This window comes from Cyprinus carpio, chromosome B1 (genome assembly GCF_018340385.1).
Source record: "Cyprinus carpio isolate SPL01 chromosome B1, ASM1834038v1, whole genome shotgun sequence".
Lineage (NCBI taxonomy): Eukaryota > Metazoa > Chordata > Actinopteri > Cypriniformes > Cyprinidae > Cyprinus > Cyprinus carpio.
In genome coordinates, this window is record NC_056597.1 from 7244368 (window position 1) to 7266532 (window position 22165).

At 35.8% G+C, this 22165-nt stretch overlaps 1 protein-coding gene across 3 annotated transcripts; it reads left to right on the top strand.

Annotated features, from left to right (window-relative positions):
- The first annotated feature begins 848 nt into the window (after positions 1–848).
- Positions 849–20358, top strand: LOC109094919 (WW domain binding protein 1-like). Of its 3 annotated transcripts, none has more exons than XM_042716420.1 (4): positions 849–1021; positions 14178–14277; positions 14780–14941; positions 17309–20358. In XM_042716420.1, the coding sequence occupies exons 1-4, from the start codon at positions 1019–1021 to the stop codon at positions 17992–17994; spliced, it is 951 nt and encodes a 316-aa protein (XP_042572354.1). In that variant the 5' UTR covers positions 849–1018; the 3' UTR covers positions 17995–20358. The 3 variants fall into 3 exon arrangements, with proteins under 3 accessions (XP_042572354.1, XP_042572352.1, XP_042572353.1); XM_042716418.1 differs by lacking the exon at positions 849–1021 and adding an exon at positions 5731–6133 and having other exon boundaries at positions 14175–14277; XM_042716419.1 differs by lacking the exon at positions 849–1021 and adding an exon at positions 5732–6133.
- Positions 20359–22165: the final 1807 nt, after the last annotated feature.

Genomic DNA, 22165 nt, shown 5'->3' on the forward strand with positions numbered 1-22165 from the left:
TTTTTCCCGAACATCTACCCACAGCACACACATTAATCTATCACAAACCGGTTAATGTGCATATATTGGCGCTTTTCCACTGCAGGGTACGGCACGGTACGGTTCACTCTTGGGGGTGTTTCTACTGGATACAGTACCTGGTACTTTTTTAAGTTCCACCTCGGCTGAGGTTCCAAACGAAGCGTACAGTTACCAAAACCGTGACGTGTAAACTCTGGTGATCACTGATTGGCCGGAGAGAATCGTCACTACTGCGTCATTGAACTGGCGACACTAGACACAACAGACCCGCTAGATTTAAATCAGCACTGCCAGCGAAAGATCGAACGCAACTTTTTGTAATATCCTTTTTCGTAGTCTGTTGAGGAAGTACAGACGTTCCTCTCGTTGATAGTCGAGGAGCGGATCCAGCGAGAGTTTGATGGGGCGACGCGGAATGAAAAAATTCTCAGGAGGTCGCTCAGCTCTTGGCCGCACACGGATACCTCCGGACCTACAAACAGTGTAGTGACGTGACATTCAGCCAAGTATGGTGACCCATACTCAGAATTAGTGCTCTGCATTTAACCCATCCGAAGTGCACACACACAGAGCAGTGAACACACACACACACTGTGAACACACACCCGGAGCAGTGGGCAGCCATTTTATGCTGCGGCGCCCGGGGAGCAGTTGGGGGTTCGATGCCTTGCTCAAGGGCACCTAAGTCGTGGTATTGAAGGTGGAGAGAGAACTGTACATGCACTCCCCCCACCCACAATTCCTGCCGGCCCGAGACTCGAACTCACAACCCTTCGATTGGGAGTCCGACTCTCTAACCATTAGGCCACAACAACACCAAGAGGGACAAGTTAAAAGAACTGAAGAGCGACTCCAGAAGCATAAAGGACCACAACAGCCGGAGTGGTTCAAACAGACGATCGTGGAAGTGGTTCGACCAAATGGACGCAATCTACGGAGGTAGACCAACGAGCATTGGAAGGGAGGGTGCCCTGTTTGTTGGAGAACACGATCGAAGATGGTACGATGTGTTATGTTAACTTAATATAACGCTTGAAAGCTTAACTTTACTCACTTTATTGACCGTCGATTCCTATTTTATTTTTCAATTTCACTGTAAAATCATGGCCGTGAAGCACAAAATCCTAGTAGCTAACAGTTTGCAGTAGTGCTATTTTTCATGATGTTCTAGAGTTGTTGGCCCTGTCCCAAATGACACCCCAAAACCTCGCGGTCCTCCTCTGAAGCCACACTTTCGTGACGTAATGCCGCTTTGACTGTCGGGTAGAAGTCTGCTGCGCAGTGTTGCCAAAAACAAACCAAATAAAATCAAAATAACCAACCTCAAAAAAATAAACCAAATAACAAAAAAAAGCAAAATATGAAAACAAAGTAAATACTAGGGCTGTGCAAAAAAATCGAATGCGATTTTCATGCGCATCTCATCAGTAAAGACGCTCCTGTAATTAGTATTTAAATATAGCTAAAATAGCTCATTGTCAAAAAAAAAAAAATCACAGCTACAATGAGAAAGTAGCTAAATTTGGTGACAAAATCCCCAAATTGGCAACACTGCTGCTGCAGTCAAAGGGAATAGAACTCTCTGCCCAAATAATGCCATAGGCCTTTATTGTGTTTTTGTGCCATATGCACCTTTTTTGTACTTTGATAGTGTTAAAATGTATTTTTGTTGTATTTGTCTTTTGTATAAACGTTTTGCACTACATACATTTGCACATTGTTTAAAGTTTGCTGTTTACAGTTTCACTTAAAAAATGTATGTATATCAGACAATTGTTTATAGTTCTTGCACAAGGTACACTGGCACACTGTGTAAAATTTGCTTTTTATATTGTCATTTAAACTTACTTTTTGCCTTATGTATATACTTTTTGCATTTTATATATATTTTGAGTAGGTTTTCTGTGTATATTTTTACCTTTGTGTTTTGCTTCAATAAAAACAAACAAACAATCAAATAAGTGTACCTCTTAACCATATTAAAGATTTCATATTTTATGAGCTGGTAATGTACCTATTGATAAAGACAAATGATTAATGCCATAATGATACAAACCAAGACATATAAAAAGTTTATTGAAAATTCACTTGACAGAACAGGCTAAATGAATAGTTAACTATTCAAGTAATGCCTCAGATCTGCAGGAACATCCCTGGCCTCCTCCTCTACAGCCTGTGGCACTGCCACCACGGTCTCTGCTGCTGGAGATAAATCCCAAGCATTCTCACAGGTTTCTCCATGACTCTCACAAAGGTCGTAGAGCACAAAATATCAGCACCATGGATTTCACAAGGTTCACAACACAGTCATTTCTTTTCATAAGGCATCGCCACCTTCCTCGTAATCAACCAAATTAATTTTCAACAACTATGCATGCTCTGCAGATTCAATGAATGGTTTTAAGAGCCAGTTCTGCAAGGGATAGACAGTGTCTCCTAGGATGTAGTAGCCAGCAGTGACCCCACCTATGTTTCTGGTGTTAGCTGGTGTGCTGGTTTCCACGACTTGCCAACTCCCACAGTGTTGACAGTCTCAGAACCCGAGCATCATGCAGGCTTTCAGGCAGTCCTGTGAAAACATTCTAGAAAAGTCCCTTTCCATCCACAAAACATTGAAGGATGATGGAGTGCAAGCATTTATGGTTGAAATAGTCACAGTGATATTCCTCTGGTGCTATGATGGGGATGTGTGATCCATCAATAGCACCAATACAGTGTGGGAGTCCCCACCTGTTCTCAATGCAGGCAGCCATTTCTTTAAACTTTACCTTATCTGGATAACGAATTTGCTCTGGTACCAACAGGATTTCAGCTGCTGCACAGAACTCCTGAACACACCGACACACAGTTATGCTTACACCAAAAAGATGTCCAATGCTTCTGTGCTCAGCGCCGGTTGCAAGCTTCCACAGTGCGATGGCTACTCTTTTCTTTAGAGCAGGGATAGGCAACGTCGGTCCTAGAGTGCTGCTGTCCTGCAGAATTTAGCTCTAAGCCTAATCCAGGGGTGTAGCCATCATTTCAGAAGTGAGGGGGACAGAAATGTTTTTTATATATATATATATATATATATATATATAAACATTACAGTATAACATTTCTGTAATCTATACACCAGTCAACAGGTTTTTGAACAGTAAGATTTTTTATATTTTATAAAGAAGTCTCTTCTGCTCACCAAGCCTGCATTTATTTGATCAGCAAAGTAGTAATGTTGTAAAATATTTTTTACTATTTAAAATAACTGCTTTCTATGTGAATATATTTTAAAATGTAATTGATTGCTGTGATCAAAGCTGAATTTTCAGCATGATTACTCCAATCTTCTGTGTCACATCCTTCAGAAATCATTCTAATATGCTAATTTGCTGCTAAATTATTATTATTATTATTATTAACAGTACATTGTACTTTTTATCAGGATTCTTTGATGAATAGAAAGATCCAAAGATCAGCATTAATGTTAAATAAAAAGCTTTTGTAACATAATACACTATACCATTCAAAAGCTTAGAGTCATTATATTTTTATTTTTCGGAAAATAAATTATAGAAATTAATACTTTTATTTAGCAAGGATGTTTTACAATGATCAAAATTGATGATAAAGACATTTATAATGTTAAAAAGATTTCTATTTCAGATAAATGCTGTTTTTCTGAACTTTTTATTCATCAAAGAAACCTGAAAAACTGTACTCAGATATTTTCAACAGCATCATAATAATAAATGTTTTTTGAGCAGCAAATCAGAATATCAACATGTTTTCTGAAGGATCGTGTGACTGGAGTAATGATGCTAAAAAAGTAGTTTTGGAATTTCAATAAATTACATTTTGCAATATATTCAAATAGAAAACAGTTATACTAAAAATATTTCAAAAGTTTACTGTTTTGCTGTACGTTAGATCAAATAAATGCAGACTTGGCGATCAGAAGAGATTTCCTTAACCTCTTAAGACCTGAGAAAAAAGTTTTAGGAAAAAATAAGTTTTTTTCCATGTCTTTACATTGTTTAGAGCATTAAAAATAATGTTAAAAAAAGAAAGATATTTCATTCATAAGTTATGCTATGTCCTCAGTAGAGGACAATTCTTTATTTTTGTTTGCAAAACTTCTTTTCTTCTCGCAATACTTCATTTTCTTTTGCAATTCTTTATTTTTGTTAGCAAAAAGCAAATTTATTTTTTCTTAATACTTTCATTTTCGTTTGCAAAACTTTATTCTTTTGCATAAATTTTTGCATATATTTTGCATATATGTGGCATTATATTGACTCCATAGGATCTGAATCATTAAAGTGTGACATATGCAAAAATAAAAAAATCAGGAAGAGGGTAAAAAGTTTTTCACACTACTGTATATACAGTATACATCAGTGGTTACAGCCAAGCACTTACAATGGAAGTTAATTTGGCCAATCGATTATTGTTAAAGGGGTCATATGATGCAATTTTACGAATTTTCCTTTCTCTTTGGAGTGTTACAAGCTCTTGGTGAATAAAGAAGATCTGTGAAGTTGCAAAGACTAAAGTCTCAAATCCAAAGAGATATTCTTTATAAAAGTTAACACTCGTCCACGCCCTCCTGAAACAGCTCGTTCTAACACGCCCCCACATCTCTACGTCACTATGTTTTGCGTGTCGTGTGTGTGTGTGTGTGTGTGTGTGTGAGAGAGAGAGAGAGAGAGAGAGAGAGAGCGAGAGAGAGAGAGAGAGAGAGAGGGGGTCACACAGTGGATTCAATTGTCATAACTGTCTGTGGCTTGTGTACTGCAAACACATAGGAGCTTCATCACTGTGTGTCACACGACTCTGTTCCCCTTTCAGGCTTGAACTGATGGTAAAACTAAGGACATTATTAATTGTCTTTACATTTATTTTGAAAGATGAAGCTCATGATTATGGAAAGGGGCGTTACATTTCAGACGAGTGGGGCATAGAGGACCTACAATAATGTACAGTATTTGAAAAATAATGTGTTTTTGAACATTAAAGCATGACAACATATTCTGTTACACCAAATACACAAAATAATGATCTTTAAAACAGCATCATATGTCCCCTTTAAACACACTAAAAATGTTCTGTATACCCTAGGACCTAGTTCTAATTCTCTGTCATGTTATTGTTGGAGTACTTCAACTCTTGCAAATGTGTCTTAAGTCGCACATGTATATTTGTAACAATAGCCGTCAATATTGTATGGGTCAAAATTATCATTTTTTTAATGCCAAAAAACATTAGGCTATTAAGTAAAGATCATGTTCCATGAAGATATTTTGTAAATTTCCTACCGCAAATTTATCAAAACTTAATTTCTGATTAGTAATATGTGGACAAATTTAAAGGTGATTTTCTCAATATTTAGATTTTTTTGCACCCTCAGATTCCAGATTTTCAAATAGTTGTATCTCAGCCAAATATTGTTTTATTATAACAAACATATATCAATGGAAACCTTATTTATTCAGCTTTCTGGTGATGTATAAATCTGGTTTTCTAGTTTTGACTGGTTTTGTGGTCCACGGTCACAATTATACAAAAACAAACAAACAAACAAACAAACAAACAAACACCTTGTCGCCCCCTATTGGCGTTTCGATGTAATCTGTAGAAAGGGTTAATGAACTTCTTAGTGAGTGATTCTTTTTCGTAAACTGATTAAAATGAGTCGAGTCACTGAGATGATTCAAATCCCCACTACTGCTCTGAACGCTACCTCGCTGGGCGGATCGAAGCACAGTTTGTCCCATCATCACGTTGCGCACATGGGGTAGGATGTGACTGCGCCACACCCAAATGAGCCTGAACTGCAGATCGCAGGGACTCGCTTGTGTAATAGTTGGGGGCAACGAGTGGCAGGGAGCTCATGCTGCTGCTCCACTGCTGTGCCTCCCTTCATGTGCCAATAACAGCAGAAGACGGGCGGCGCATGAGCGAGAGCCTTTTAAGCGTTTCTACGATTAACGAACAATACGTGTATTTACAACTCTTGTGCGCTGTGACCAAAGTCAACACTGAGACATTGTAATGTCCGATCAGCCTGTTTAAAATGGGCTCGTTTTTATATATGGCTGGATCTGCTAACCCCACTGAGGCCACTGTCTATGAGGTGAGAGAAGTCTTGTTCAAATATCTTCAAGCCGGTTGTTTGTGTCAAACTTTATTTACACTGTTGGGCTTTGAATGCACGCTGCGGGCTCTGCCACTTGTTGACTCGCCGATTGAACACTGTGCGTATTTTATCCCCAGTTGTAGCGCATGTTAACGTAACAGCGTTCAACTTTAGTTTTATTTCTTTTGCAACCTGATACATCTGTTTGTTACAAGTCTTGCGTGCTAACCAGTAGTCTTGCGTCAGGACACGGAAGTGTGGGACTGTGTCTCAAATCATAGTTGGTTGCTTACTTAACAGCATTTTGGGACGTAACCTGATGGCCAAAATGCGGTCTAGATAGACACCTACCTAGGTTTTGAGACACGGCCTAAGAGTAAGGCTGATGATACACGGTGTAACTTTTGAGCAATGTTGTTTGGGCACTTTCCCATTGAGAATGGGTAACATATTTCTATCTGGATATTTCAGATCGGTCGTGGGCCCTGTGTGTCACCTTGTTGCCCACTGACGGGAACATTTTCCAAAGTTGCCCAGCAGCACTGCTCAAAAAGTTGCCCAGTTATCATTAGCATAAGTCTGGGCCAAGATCAGTAAACAAACGTCTAGTGTTAGCACTTGCTAACAATTCAACTGTCACACATTTCAAGATTAATGGGCTAAATTTAAGCTAGAATAAACTATCAGTAGTTTATGTTGTGAATAGAAATGAATCTGTGTGTGTGCTAAATAACAATTTAAGTTAGATATAACTTTATTCAACCGTTAAGCTGAAGCAGTCATAAATCTACAAATGTAAACAGGCTACATCTGTCACAAGTATGATGTGTTTCTCCTTTACAAAGGTCTATGGATTTTGTTATCACTGGTGAAGACCGTGCTAATCTCTCTGTCTGTAGTTCAAAGAAGTGAATTCATCAATAAAGTGTGTTTAGTGATTTTTTTTTTTTCGCTCCTTATTGGAGATCAGAGTTAGTGCAATGTAGGTTTTTATCTGTGCTTTCTGTTACAACAAACTTAAGTTTGCGCCATACTCTATTTGTTCTGAGGTCCAAATTGTAATTTAATTTAATTTATTGGATGTAACTGAAGTTCAAAAAGAAATATACAATGTTAGGACACTTTTAGTGAAAGAGAAGAATCATTCCAAAAGGACATGAGCAGATTCTGATTGTCTTGTAGTAGGCCTATATCGTTTTTAAGTTCCTATAGGTAGAGATTGCTGGGGACAGTGATCATTTTTGTCATTCAAGTTTTGTCAAGTTGTTTGTCTTTTTACATGGGTATCACTTTAGAGTTTGGGTTAGCTGTCAGTCTTGGGGTTTTGTCAGTGCATACAGTAAATGCAAAGTCAAGAAAAAGTGATTGGCTGGCATGTGTCTGGGTGTATGCGGGAGAGAAGAACAATACACACACACACACACAAAATTTTTTTATAATTAAAGATGCATTCCAAACTGGTTTATAAAGTGGTATAACAAAATTGGCTTCTACAAAAAGTAGTGGGTACATATAAAATGTATTTTTTACTCTATAGGAATAGTCAGCATATAGAATTGCTGTAGTTATGCTATGCGGTTCCTTGAAACTTAATAGGTTATTGACATTTAATCATATTGAAACGTGGTGCTTTAAAGACATGTCACAAAACCTGTAAATCACTCACAAGATAATGACAAAACTGAAGAAGGTTAACTACAGACTGTCTGTACTTTCCATCAGATGACCACATAACCTGAAGATAAACCTCACTCCCCAGTTGCAACTCGTACAGAATTCTGCTGTTTTGCTGAATTGTGCTGTTCTGAGGAGTGTGTTGTGCAATACCGTGTGCTTTTGTTCCTCCCTCCAAATAAGAATTAAAACCTCATGTTTACCCAAAAGACTCATGAGTTTTAGCTGACTTAGTGTTAGTATTCATCTCTTGTGTTATTTATTAAGATATTTGACATTGCTGAAGAGAATGAAAGCTGGGATTAATATTATACACCGGTGGCCATGTTAATCAACTGCTGTGAAGTGGCCATAGCCAGTTCAGGTACAGGATTATCATATCATATGCTGTCACTGATACTCCACTTCTCACTAAGACTGTGGAAAGCTAGTCAAGTATCGTTATTAGACAGGCCAACATTATCTGCCGTTTTCAGCAGCTTCTCATTATAACCTATTAAACTTGAATTAGTTTCTAATATAATGTTTTCTGGCACTGAAACCGGATATGGACAGAGTGTCCACAGCTGGAAAGAATTAGTTCAATTTGCTAAGGTCTTCATGCGTCTCTCAAATGTTACATGTTTTCGGGAACTTAAAAAAAAAAGTAAAAATCATAGGCTACATAAAAACGAAATGCCATTTATTTGAAAGAAGGCACATTTTTATGGAATCCCGTTTCCGCCACTAAATAAAAAATAAAACAAGATAATTGCGACTTTTAATCTCACAATTCTGACATTTTTTCAATTGCAGTTGTGAGTTCTAAAGTCAGAATTGCGTAATATAAACTCGCAATTGCGAGTTCTAAAGTCAAAATTGCGATATATAAACATGCAAATGCAAGAAAAAAAACTCAGACTCTGACTTTATAACTCACAATTTTGACTTTTTAACTCGCGTTTGCGTGTTATAATGCCAGAATTGCAAGATATTTATATAAAGTCAGAATTGTAAGAGAAAGTCGCAATTACCTTGTTTTATTTTTTTATTCAGTGGCAGAAACGGGCTTTCATACATTTTTCAGGCAGAGCCATGAAAAAAATTACAACAAAGTATATATGTACTACTGGGGCCCGTTCTTCGTACGTTGATAACTCAGTAAGCTGGATTTGATTGTTGATGATTTGGCATGATCTTGGATTGGTTGGTTCTCCGAAGCTCATCCTGGAGTTACTGTCATAGCAACAGGTCCTTAAGCTCATGTATTTTATTTCATGTAAACAGGATTAGATCACATCTTTGTAAGCTAACCTGATGCTTAAAATCTGTCCCAGCCACTGCTACTTTATTAGAACAGTACCCTACTGATCCAGGGACAGTAATTTACAGTAATAATAATTTAAAAATTCTTACAAAAAATTATAAACACTATAGACACAGCCAGGTTTACTCATTGAAAAAATTAGACCACCTGAGAAACAGAAACAGCTGAGTCTTTACTCATTTTCAAAAAACATCTAAAGGCTCATCTTTTTCGCCAGCACTTAACCAACTAATACTAGTACTTACCTTTTCTTTTCTTGTCTATCATATTCTTAAAAAAAAAAAAAAAAAAAAAAAAAATCCCTGGCTACGTGTTCTGTACTAGACTAACTAGACTTGTCATAGCACTTGTATACCGTTGTTGTTCTCTTGTTGATCTGATCGCTCCTATTGTTCTCATTAGTTAGTCGCTTTGGATAAAAGTGTCTGCTAAATGATTAAATGTAAATGTACCATTTCCGTCACACGCTCAAGGTATTTGGCCAATCACAACGCACTGGATAGCTTTTCTTTTAACATCAATGGACAGTTTCCATTGCACAAAAGGTTCTTTTTAGAGGAAAAAGGTTAATCTGATTATTAATTCACACTAAGAAAAAAAGGGTTCTTATTCTCTGAATAATTTTTCTGAATTATTATTTATTTATTTTGAGAATCCAAAATGGTTCTTCTGCAGCAATACTGCAAAACTTTTGAAAACTTGAGTTTCAAGAGTATGTCTGTGTGGTTACTCTGCTAGGACACTTGTGTGAACTTGAGACTTAATACATTGACTTAAAATGACCTTGTCACCACTTGGTTGAGAGTAATTGCAAAAATGGGGCAGAAAAGCAGAACTGGTTCTGAGAAATGGTCTTGCGTCATTTGTTTGCAGATTCCACATGGCTTGATATTTAGTATTCAGTGGATTGTGATTTATTGTGTTTGGCTCAAGTGTCCAAATACTTTTTTTGGGGTCACTGTGTGCTTATAATAATATCCAGAAACAGTATGTCCAGTAGGGGTGGGAATCTCTAGGCACCTCACGATTTGATCCGATTACAGTATAGAGGGCTGTGATGATAAAACGATTATCGATGCATCTTTTTTTTTTCTATACAGATTTTCTTTTTTCTCACTGTGTGACTGTTGAACCAAAGTATTTGTAATGATCAATAATGAATTTACTTCTAATATCTTTTATTAATAAAACAAATGGAAGTGATTTGGCAAGTCATCTGGAAGTTTACATTTGCCAGCAAATGTCCCAGCATTGCAAAGTACCAACAGGAAAAGAAATATGTTCCTGTAGCAGCATACTTGTAGTAAATTAATACAGACTTCAGCATGTTCTGAATCACTAACAAAAAACAATAGACACAACTTACTGTGTGGCTCTTGTTCAGGTTCTTTTCCTTTCAACTTCATAGAAGAACGCGGACTTGACAACCCTGAGAGATGACTGACAAGATCATACTAGAGGATTTGCTGCTCAGCAGATCCTGAACTCACTGACAAATATCTGATCTAGTAAGATGTGCTCCCTTTACAAAGTGCGCGTGATCATGAAAATGAACTGCAATCCATTTCAATACCCCTCATATTGATAGTGGCTCCCTGATGTGCATAAATTATATACAATATTAGAATGTTTGCGAGATTGGGCAGGACTGGACACAGAAATTGCGGGAGCGGGATAAAGAAAACTGTCCCGCGCAGGGCTCTAAGCCAAAGTACTTCCATACGTTAGCTTTGATGCAAAGATTGCCTGATCATGCATCTCTTACGTGCAGGCCACAGACTGTCCTGCATGGCGCTGCACTTCCAGATTCCGTCTTTTGCATTCTGTCAATATTACCTTATCAATTAACATTTAGAAAATAGATTTTTGACATTTGTGAATCGATTCAGAATCGTCCACATCCGCATCTTGATGCATCCAAGAATCAAATTTTCCCCCACTCTTAATGTCATGATGCAGAGTCAGCATTGGTTAATTTGGATATTTGTGGTTAGTGACACACAAAGTGCTGTGACGGACCTCGAAAAGAATGTTCTCAAGGATGAGGCACAGGGTCATGGGGCTACACTTGACCTGCTCTGCGGAATGGAGACATTTCTGGAATTCTGTGTCTACTTTGGTCTTGAATCTGGACTTCTATGGCTATGGTTTATTGTGGACAGCTTAGTAATAGCTGTGTTGTGTAAACTGTGTGGTAAAAACTGGCAGCTGTGGTTGCTAGAAATATTGTCTTAGCATTATGGGAAGACATTTTGGTGCCTGTATATTTTATAGTTCATTTAACATCTTAAATTAGCTACTTAAATTTACTACCTTTAACGTACTAACTATACTGATACATCCTTATAAGATGTATAATAGATGGTCACGCTGATTTAAAGTTTATCAAATTTGTGCTTTCCATAAACAATGTGAACTGACATATTCATTAACCAGTGTTCCCCACACAGAGGCAAAACATCACATTACTAATTGAACACATAATATGTGACAAAATACCCTAATTTGTAAAAAAAATAAAAATAAAATACCCAAAAATAAAAACTAACTATAGTTACATAATTTTTAATGTCTTGTTAAATATATTCCGAAATTATATATGAATGTAGTTTCACCGTAAATTCTATGGAGTTTAACTATAGCCAATATTGACATTTTTTTAAATCAGCTAAATCAACAGTCATCGCAGGACCAGGAAGTGCAAACTCAGTAGCCTATTATAAACATAATTCCTCAAATAAATGTTAGTCAAGTAAGTCAGCAAGCAATTATTGTGCAAGATATTGTTGTTTGTTACCACAGCAACAGCTTTTATGTGTTCCAGGTTTCAATGCACTTCATTAAGCGAGAAAAGCTTAATGTATATCGGCGACTGTACATTATTTAACTGTACACTTTTCTATTTGTTAGGGTATTGACATAGCAAGATTATCATATATTGTCCTTCATAATTAGTAGTATAAGCTTGTTTACTTTGAAACAGCCTGCACAAAACCTTTCCATCTTATTTTCTGTTAAAACACCCACAAAAAGTTTGCAAAAATTGTTTTCTGCTCAATTTTCAATATTTTTTTTTTAAATGTAACATGAGTGATTTTAATGTAGTCTTTGTAAAAAAAAAAAAAAAAAAAAAATATATATATATATATGTGTGTGTGTGTGTGTGTAAGATTTTATTATTTTGTATTGTGTAATATTTTTATTTAAGTTTTAGTTTAGTTATTTTAGTATATAAACAAATGAAATGAAAACGAAAAATGTTGCCTTGGAGCCTAGAGGAAATAAGTTTTTTTTTTTATAATTTATTATTGTTTTATATTTTATTGTTTCTGTGAACATTTATTTTAAGTGATGAAATTGTTTGTTTTATTTCTTAGTCCATCCTTATTTACTGTATAGCAACACTTTACATTTATTTTCCTTACATTTTAGGCAGACTAAAGAGCAAAAAAAAGCAAAGGAAGTTTAGGTATGTTACAGGATCTAACAGAGACAGGACAAAACAGTGTATGACACTGGGCGATGTCTTTTTTTGTGACCTCTTCATGTTATTTTGAGCTGTCTACTCCCATATTGAGGGAGCATCTCATTATAATGCAGCCCTCCTTACACTCCTCTGCTGCATGTAATTTTCCGTAGACCAATCCCTGGCCCTTGAGTGAAGTGTGTGTGTGTGTGTGTGTGTGTGTGTGTACCCCTGTTCCTCTCCTGTGTATCACGACTTTCACAAGGCTGCTGAAGGACTGTGGAGTATCATGTCTATGCTGCAGCAGGAGACAAGAATGGTAGAGAACTGGATAACCTAACTTTCTTATTTAATCATTAACTGATTCATGAAATGAAACAAACATGCCTTTTGAAGGTTTCTGCTTGTTTTGGAGTCTTTTTATTCTTGATGGCAACTGGGTGTGCTTAATGTGTAACTGGATTTACTTTAGAAAGAGAAAGAAAGCCGATTCAAAAGGTTAGGTAATTGTTCGATTTTGCTGTGCACAACATTGACAATGTGACTCTATCAAATATGAAATGTTCAGGCCGCTTTTGTTCTTTTATGTCTGGATTTGACATGAAAAGTCTTTTTGGATTTTGAAGCCAGTGCTTTGTTCACTGACATGACGCTTTTTTCTCCAGATCTAACAAGGTTATTTCAGGTTGTAAACATCATGCATTGCAAAGATATTTGTAAAAAAAAAAAAAAATAATGTATATTGAATAATATATTTAAAACCTTCTTTTGAAAACAACTCCACATGACATTTTTCGAGAATTGTATAAAAATACAATACATCAGATACATCAGGTTTCATTTAATTCGTGTTAATTTCTGCACATTCTTATTTGTCATTGACCCATTTTTCTGGTAAAATGTTTGTTATATTCAGGGTTTTCCCTTACAAATTTGTTGCTTTATTTCAAACAGATATGAACACAAATTGCACCCATATGGCGTTGTGTTTTAGAGTGAATAGTCTAAAATCACTAGTTTAGGGAATAGTTAACCCAAAAATGAAAATGTGCTGATTATTTACTTTCCCTCAGGTCATCCAAGATGTTTAAAGAGTTTGTTTCTTCATTGGAACCGATTTGGAGAAATTTTGCTTTACATCACTTGCTCACCAATGGATCCTCTGCAGTGAGAAAACAATATTATAGAGAACTTGTATTTTAGTTGGATGCATTGGTTTGAGTTAAAAATGTCTCAATACGTCTGAAACGCAGCTTTTCACTTCTCAAGATGTTAACTGATGGACTGGAGTCGAGAGGTTTACTTGTGGATTATTGTGATGTTTTTATCAGCTATTTTTTGGACTCTCATTCTGACGGCACCCATTCACTGCAGAGGATCCAATGATGAGTAAATCATGTAATGCTAAATTTCTTTAAATCTGTTCCCATGAATAAAACAAATTCATCTATATCTTGAATGGCCTGAGGGTGAGTACATTTTCAACAAATATTAATTTTAGGGTGAACTATTCATTTCCGATTTGCTGTTCTAGAGACAAAATGCTGAATCCACAAGAAATTTATCTTGTATCCATTTTTTTTTTCTCCCAACAGCTTATTCACTGTGAGGGTGTAAATAATAAAAGCTATGTGTGTGAGACGGGACACTGTTGTGGAGAGTCCCAGTGCTGCAGCTACTACTATGAACTCTGGTGTAAGTACATCATTGTGTTTGTTACTGGCTTACAGTGTTTGATAAGAATTCATAAAGGCTTGGTCACATTTACCCTAGAATGGCAAAGGAGGAACTGCTTGATACAGGAATGATGATTCAATCAACATTTCTTCAACATCAGGAGAATTAACTGATTGTGCTGATTGAATAAATGAGACCAAGCCTTATAATAACAGCAAAATATATGCAGAAATAAGGAGAAAAGCTCAAGATGCTTGACCTTCTGCAGAGTGTGGAGTCAAGTCAAGTCAAGTCACCTTTATTTATATAGCGCTTTAAACAAAAAAGATTGCGTCAAAGCAACAGAAGTAAAAATGACGAGACTCACAAATCCTTATGCAGAGGGTGTGACCTTTTGCGCATTAGTTGTGGTTTTAGTCTAAGAGGAATTAGTCAGTCAGTATAGAGTACAAAGACATATTTGAAATATTTAGCTTTTTTTGTGTGTGTGGTATTATTTCTTTGGTTTATCTTTCTTCAGGGTTCTGGCTGGTGTGGGCCATCATCTTCATCCTGAGCTGCTGCTGCGTTTGTCATCATCGTCGCACCAAACACAGACTGCAACAACAACAACGACAGCATGAGATCAACCTCATTGCCTACAGAGAGGTCCACAACTACACCTCACTGCCCTTCTACTACAGTAATATCATCCTCCTTATTACATTTTTTATTATTTTTTATTTAGCATTTCTTCATTCTGCAACCCTGGAAAATAATAATAAAAAAAAACTGACTTGAAAAGCCATTTCAAAGTAATAGTCAGTAGGCTTTTTTCTTTTTCTTTCTTTTCATTTCTATCATTTGCAAGATTATGTTGATTTTATGAGTGCTTGTGTAGAGTAGCAAATACAACTGCTATCTTCCAATCTTCCAAACCCTTTTTTGTCAAGATTATATTACAGTACCGTGCCAATCCAGCAACAAATTTGATTAATATTAAGTTAATTTATAATAGTAAAAATAGTATTATAGTGAATAGTCCTTTTACAGCATTAAACAGACTGAAATCAAACCTTAAGGACTGTGTAGGCAACTAATTGCATGATTAATATTATGCATAATATCAGTATTCCTGTTCTCAGTGAAAACTCTTGTCATTCATGAACTGGCTGTGATCAAAACAAAGGTAAACAACACAAGCACACAATGATATTTGCATGACAACCACTAAAATTGATGAATGAATAAATGTAGACACACATTTCCGTACACTGGACACGGTACTGTACAGACATAGTATTAATCTAATCTGTGTCATGAGCACGTCACATGATGAGAACTACATCAGTTGTTATTGTTGAGTTATTTTGCTGTATCATTTTATGGCTTTTTATTATTTAATCTCGAGATAGTGTCATAAAAATGCTTGCTTACAATAGTTTTCAGTACCTGAAACTGAAGTGTATACAATGAACCTAGCAGAACATACATTACCTGCCCTATAGAAGAGATATAGAGATATACATAGAGATATATATTGGTTTCATGTCATTTTTTTTTTTTTTATATATATATACATTTATTTGATTTTGGTTGGGTCTGACAATGGTAGACCTCCTGATCAGAGTCCATTGTAGATTTTTACTTTTACTGTACTAGTGTGAATCTCAGTCGGACCATAAGCCGTGTGATGTTGTAAGATGGATTTTGGTCTGGTGGTTTGCACTGTTGCATTATCAAAGCCAAGTGGGTTTGTAATGTTATTATAAATATAGCAATCCTTCTGAATGAAACAAACTGGAGTGATCCTTATTAAATTGTATTTATCAGTCTTCAGAGAGATTTTTAAAATACAGAAATGTTACATAGTTTGTATTTCATAATTATTGGTACAGCCACCTGACCTCACAGCCATGATGAAATCTTCATTCAGTCTTTGTCATTTATGTTAATGTTTAACCAAAAACAGAGAGACAACATATGTTTACTGTAACAATTGTCCTGGTCTCCCCTAATATGCACTAAAACAGAACATTCTGTAATACAGTGCAGTCTGTTTTCATCAACCATGGATAAAAGACAGCTCAGAAAATCTGCTGAATCACTCTGATTGTTGATGTAATGAGCTGATAAATGTGGTATTTTGGGTTTTGTGTATTAACACACTCATAAAAATAGTGTATATTAAAAAAGTGCTATATATTGTCTTGTTAAAGTGATATTTCACTTAAAAAGAAAATCTGAATGGTCAAAAACAGTTGAGAACTCTTCAAAATATTGTCTTCTGCATAAGGAAGAAAGCAATGAAGCCCATTTCTGCCACGTAAGAAAAGAAAAATGTAGTCGAAATTGACATCAAATGTTGAAATTATGAAATGCTAAGTCAAAACTGACATAAAAAGTTTGACAAAAAGTTGAAGTACAGAAAGTAGAAATGAATTGTCAAAACTATGACGTTATCATGTCATTATTATGAGATAAAAATACTAAGTAATATGTAAAAAATGATACCATTAAAAGTTACAATTATGATATAAAAATTATAATTGTGTCATGGAAATTCAAAAGTATAACTGTCAAAACTGACACTGTCATGACTGAGATACTAAGTCAAAATAGACATACTAAGTCATTAGATTAAATCAAGATTATTAAAAAAAGGTTTTTATATTATACTAAAAATGATCAAAAGTCAAAACTATGATATGTGATAATTATGAGAGTTGAAATTGAAAGTCAATTGACAGACTCATTTTTTTCTTGTCATAATAATGACTTTGATGTTGTCATCAATTTGATCTACTTTTTTAAATCAAAATTGAAAGTCATAATTGACAAGTGTTTTATGTCATAATTTGTCATAATTTTTATTTTTTTATTTTTTATTATTCTTATGTGGCAGAGGTAGGCTTCCAAATGAAAGTCCTACAAGTTTGGAACAACACGAGAGTTTCCTTTTAAAATGGATACAACTCTAGCTCTTCAACCAAAACAAAGTCTGAATTTTGAATGCTTCAAATTCTCCCTGTGGTTCTTAGACATTTTCTCACCATTCTTTTTCTTTCAGGATTCCTACCCAACTATCTCCTTCCAGAGTATGAGGAGGTAGTGCATCGGCCTGCTACGCCCCCTCCTCCATATAGTGCCTTAAACGCCGGCCCTCCGACCTGCACCAGCCCTTTAACCACTGACCAGCAGGATACACACTGCACACCCGGACAGACCACTCCAGTGCCCCCTGCTTCTGAAACGCTTTGTTCCAGACCCAGCCCAGAGGAGATCCACACCTCTAATGGGTACCACCAGAAGGAAGACGGCAAGGGCGAGACGGAGTTAGAGCGGGACAGATCCGCACAGAGCACTCAGCAGCCTCCCAGCAGGGAGAACCAGAACGAGTGCAGGAAGGAGCCGCTCAGGAATGTGGCGATACCTGACGACAAAGAGAGGATTCTGGGAAGACACCGCAGATTCACAGGGGACTCTGGGATTGAGGTGTGTGTTTGTGGACGAGGCTTGGAGAGCCACGAGCCCAAAGAATTCAAGGGGCTTTTGAGCGAGGAGGACCAGGAGGATTTCTGTGAGGAATGTGGCCTTCGGTCCTACGGAGAGGAAAATCAGGGACTTCTGTCCCCAGAAAACAGGGTGGAGCGTGGAGCATCGCCAATGTCCCAATCTCAACCTCATACGGTCTGCCTCTATTTGCATACTATTAATGAACAAGAGGGTCCACAACATAGTAACACAGAATCGTAAAGCTAAATGCATGACATTAAAAAAAGGTTAGAGGAGGACAAGCATACAGGGAAGCTGCAGTATGCAGTGCAGGAGTAATCACACAATATATACATTTGTTTGTAAGTACGTGATGGAAACAATCGGATGTTCTCTGCATCGTTGTTTTATGTACAGAGCATCTATTTATGTGGTTAAAAAGCACAAGGTGCACAAGGATGGGCTCTACTTTCTCCACTAGACGATACATGTGGTGCTGTAATGGAGCGTTCAGGTTTTCCCGGGAGATTCATATTTACAAGTTGATTCATCGTAATTATGACATCAGATGCGTTCAGATCACTTTGGTTGGAGAAAGATGGCGTAGTAACGTTTCTCCACAAAATAATGAATAAAGAATGCACATAAGGTTTCTATTTACTTTTTCAAATATTTCTATTGAATTTACAATAGGTGCTGCAAAATTGAATCATAGTCTATCGTAATTGTACAATACTTTTGTACATGCAACATAACTAGTTTTATTGTAAATGAAAAAGAAAACAAATTTCAACAAAGTTACCATCAATACATCCGGAACTCAGAAACTCTGTAAGGAATATCCATAGTTTCCTGACTTTGTGCTGGCAGTCGTTGTAAATACGATCTTTCTGACATGACTTGATCATAAGGCATCCTCCAGGTGTGACCACATTTACACTGCAAAATTTTGTGGGTGAATTAAATTCAATTGCAATCTGTGTGAACGGGAGTTTCGCAGATTCATATTCAAGTTGGTAATGTGAATTTGTTGCATTCACCAACAGAAAGCTGCTTGCTTTGAATTTGACTTCTTCTTGAGCTTTGATTCCTGCATTGCTACACTATTGAGAGTGGACCATTTTGACCCTTTAACATCTCGCTGAAATTTTACTAATGTGACCAGACTTAAACTGTGCGGTCTAAGGACTTAGGTTCTAAATATGTTAACACTAGTGTGCTGAACTCTCAGTGTCTCAGGACAGTCAAAGAGCAGTCTTAAAAAACTGACTGAACACCAAAAAAGACCATGTGCTTTTAATATCCATGTTGACTTTCCCTAATGTGATGGGACAAATATTATTGGTGTATTAAGGTTTTGTTTTTGCACAATCACGTTCTTTTGAATCAATCATGTTCATGATTATTCATTTCAAATACAAAGTATTTACATACAGTCTTAATTCACATTTTGTTTGTTTATATTGTCGTCTTTTTGGCTGCTGTATGCTCTGAGGAATTATTCATGTGTATTTGGTATTCAGAACAAGTTTGATTCATAAATCAGAGTTTTTAGAGCCAAAGTAGGCTATACAGATTATGACATGGGGCAGATGTTAGAATTAGGCTTGGAGCTTATAAGTGCTGCTTTATTAGCTACTACTAATCATCAGTTTTTGATTGCAAGCAAACACTACATAATGTATATTACTTTGAACCTGTAGGGATAAAAGCCTTGCCAAAGGGAGGTGTCTTTAGTACACAAGCATTTACTGTGTAAAGTCATTTCTTCTAGGTGCTTAGTCAACGATATAAGCTACCAAGTAAAAAAAAAAAAAGAAAAAAAAAATATTTTTTTTTCCACTGGAACATATTCAAGTGAACTCCAAAGAGAGAAACATTGATGTTTTTAAAATGATAATATACATAAAGTTATGCGTAAAGCATATCTTGTTGAACTTGATGTTAGATGACACATGTAGGTACAGATTTGATTAAGCTGTATGGTGGTAATATGATTTTATCAAGTGCCTTTTATGTCATTTTTGCACTGTTACAACCACTCTAAATGCGGTTTTACATGCCAGTTGTCAAGTATCATCTTGAACATTAGCTTCATAAAATATAGTTTTTTACAAAAGCTGTTCTTCATGAAAGCTCAAAAGCTGTGCCTTGATTTTATATTCACATGCAAACTAATGAGCCATATATGTAATTATAAAATGATTTATTTTTGTATTTCTGCACCAAAGTAGCTTCAGTTTGTCCCACCATGACCACTGAAGCACTCTTTTAAAGCTCTCCATGTTAACAAATGAATTTATTTCACTGTCCTAATGAATGTTGAAGAGATTTGGTGCTCTTACTGGTGTCTCTGTGATGACAATCTATTATTATTAGAGCTAGCTTAGAGTCAGATACCTAATCAATATCTTTCTCTGATATATTAACAATCTGCTGATTTTCAAAGTCTTAAATGCTCTGATGTGTCTCACGTTAGAAATATGTCATAGCCTGCAGCTGTTGTGTCTAACAATCTATGTAATCATATGAGTTCTGGCGCAGTTCATATTTTTATGTTTATCTTATGCAAAAAATAATAATAATAATATTGTGACACTGTCCAATAAATGCAAATCAAAACAACGTGTAAGTGTTTTTTGTTTGTTTTTTGTTACTTGTGTTTTAAAAGGTGTAGGGATTCTGATTCGTTCCAGTGACTCGAATCTTTGAATCAGTTCGCTAACAAGATCTGTTCATTGGCCCTTTGAATAGTGCAGTTAACGGATCTTTTTAGTGAACTGTGCACTCAGAGGCAGACAGTTGTGAATTGGTGGGTTTTTGTTAAATGTGAGCCAAAATCATCATAATTAAAAGAACCAAAGATTTAAACTACTTCGGTCTCTGTGCACTGAATTTATTTAATACACGCGTTTCGCAATTTGAGTTGAATTACTGAAATAAATGAACTTTTCCAGACATTCTAATTTATTGAGATGCACCTGTATTTTTACTCTGCTTTAAAAGTACTTTTCAAGTTTTTTCATTAGAAAACTTTACTTCACCACATTCCAAAGCATAATATTTTGGCCTAGTTTTTATTGCACTACCTTTCATAATAAATATCATTTAATACTTAATTACACTAGAAATCTTTATTAATTTTACTCAAGTAATTCAAAGATTTACTTGAGTTCAAGAAAGTACTACTTTTTTATGTTCTTAAGTGTTAAAGGTAAAACAGCAACTTTTATTTATGAAATGTCGTGCAGTAAAAAGTATGCCATTATGCTTTGGAATGTAGTCAAGTAAAGTTTTCCAAAGAAAAACACTGATAAACTACAGATACTTTTTCAGTTTACTTGAGTAAAAAAATAAATGACATTTGACAGCAATAAATGACATTTGACAGCATATTTATTTTATTTTTAAATCACTGTTTGTACACTTATAATCCCCGCAACTTCTCGTTCAGTCGGTCGAAGGCCTCGGTTCAAGAAGGAGATGTCACAGTACATTTAGTTTGTTTATGAACGAGATGTCCTAAAGTTAGTTCAGTTTGTTCAAAAACAATGTCTCGTTCAGTCAGTGTCGCCTCGTGCCTGCATCTCGTCTTCAACTCAAAAGCAGATATTAGTACCATGTTGAATGTGACAATCTCAGAGTCACAGCTCGGTTAACTAGACAATAATTTGATCCAGATCGACCTTAAGTAAGCAAACTGTAGTATTTTTGTAAATAAATTCATTTGAAACTCTGATCTCTTATCTTCATGTAAACAATTCTATAATATTCTTTATATTATATCTCATTTTTCATTTACTGCAGTAATTTATGCATAATCATCATGACAGTAGTTCTGTCTAGTTCCTGCAAAACCTTAGGCTGCACTTTCAGGACCGCAGTTATAGGACCCTTTTTTTTTTTGGTAACAGTGCCACCTATCGAAATGGATAACTAAAGATGGACGACATGGACAGCAATCAGAGTGAATAACTTTACCGATTTTCAATAAAGTTTTGTTTTATAATATTAAAACGATGCAAAGTTTAACAGTGTAGCCAAAGTGAGAACTGCTAAGAAATAAGAACTTATTCCTGATTGCTAGTTTTATTGATTATTACGACGTTCTTAATTCGTGGCCAAGATTTTATTAGGCTAAAGCTTGTAGACATAATGACTATAATAAGTAAATCTAGCCAGCACAATTAAAGGTATTAATAATTAAACTTAAAAAGATGACAAAAACATGTTGATGTGAGATGTGTCAGATTTACCTGTAGCTTACTGTATTAGTGTGAAAACTAGTTTGATACTCATTGTTTTAGCATATTAGTTAAATATAAATCATCTTTCATAATTAAACTGGGCTCACTGATTGGTTGCACCATAATATGTGTTATTAGCCTGTCGTCTTGGCAGTATTTTAAATGAATCTTGTTGATGTTTGAAA

Bases quoted from the DNA above. Each gene is read 5' to 3' on its own strand.
- LOC109094919 (XM_042716418.1), top strand. From the start codon at position 6,074: ATGGGCTCGTTTTTATATATGGCTGGATCTGCTAACCCCACTGAGGCC. The intron at 14,278-14,779 runs GTAAGTACATCA...ATCTTTCTTCAG, and splicing joins CTACTACTATGAACTCTGGT to GGTTCTGGCTGGTGTGGGCC. The intron at 14,942-17,308 runs GTAATATCATCC...TTTTTCTTTCAG, and splicing joins CTCACTGCCCTTCTACTACA to GATTCCTACCCAACTATCTC.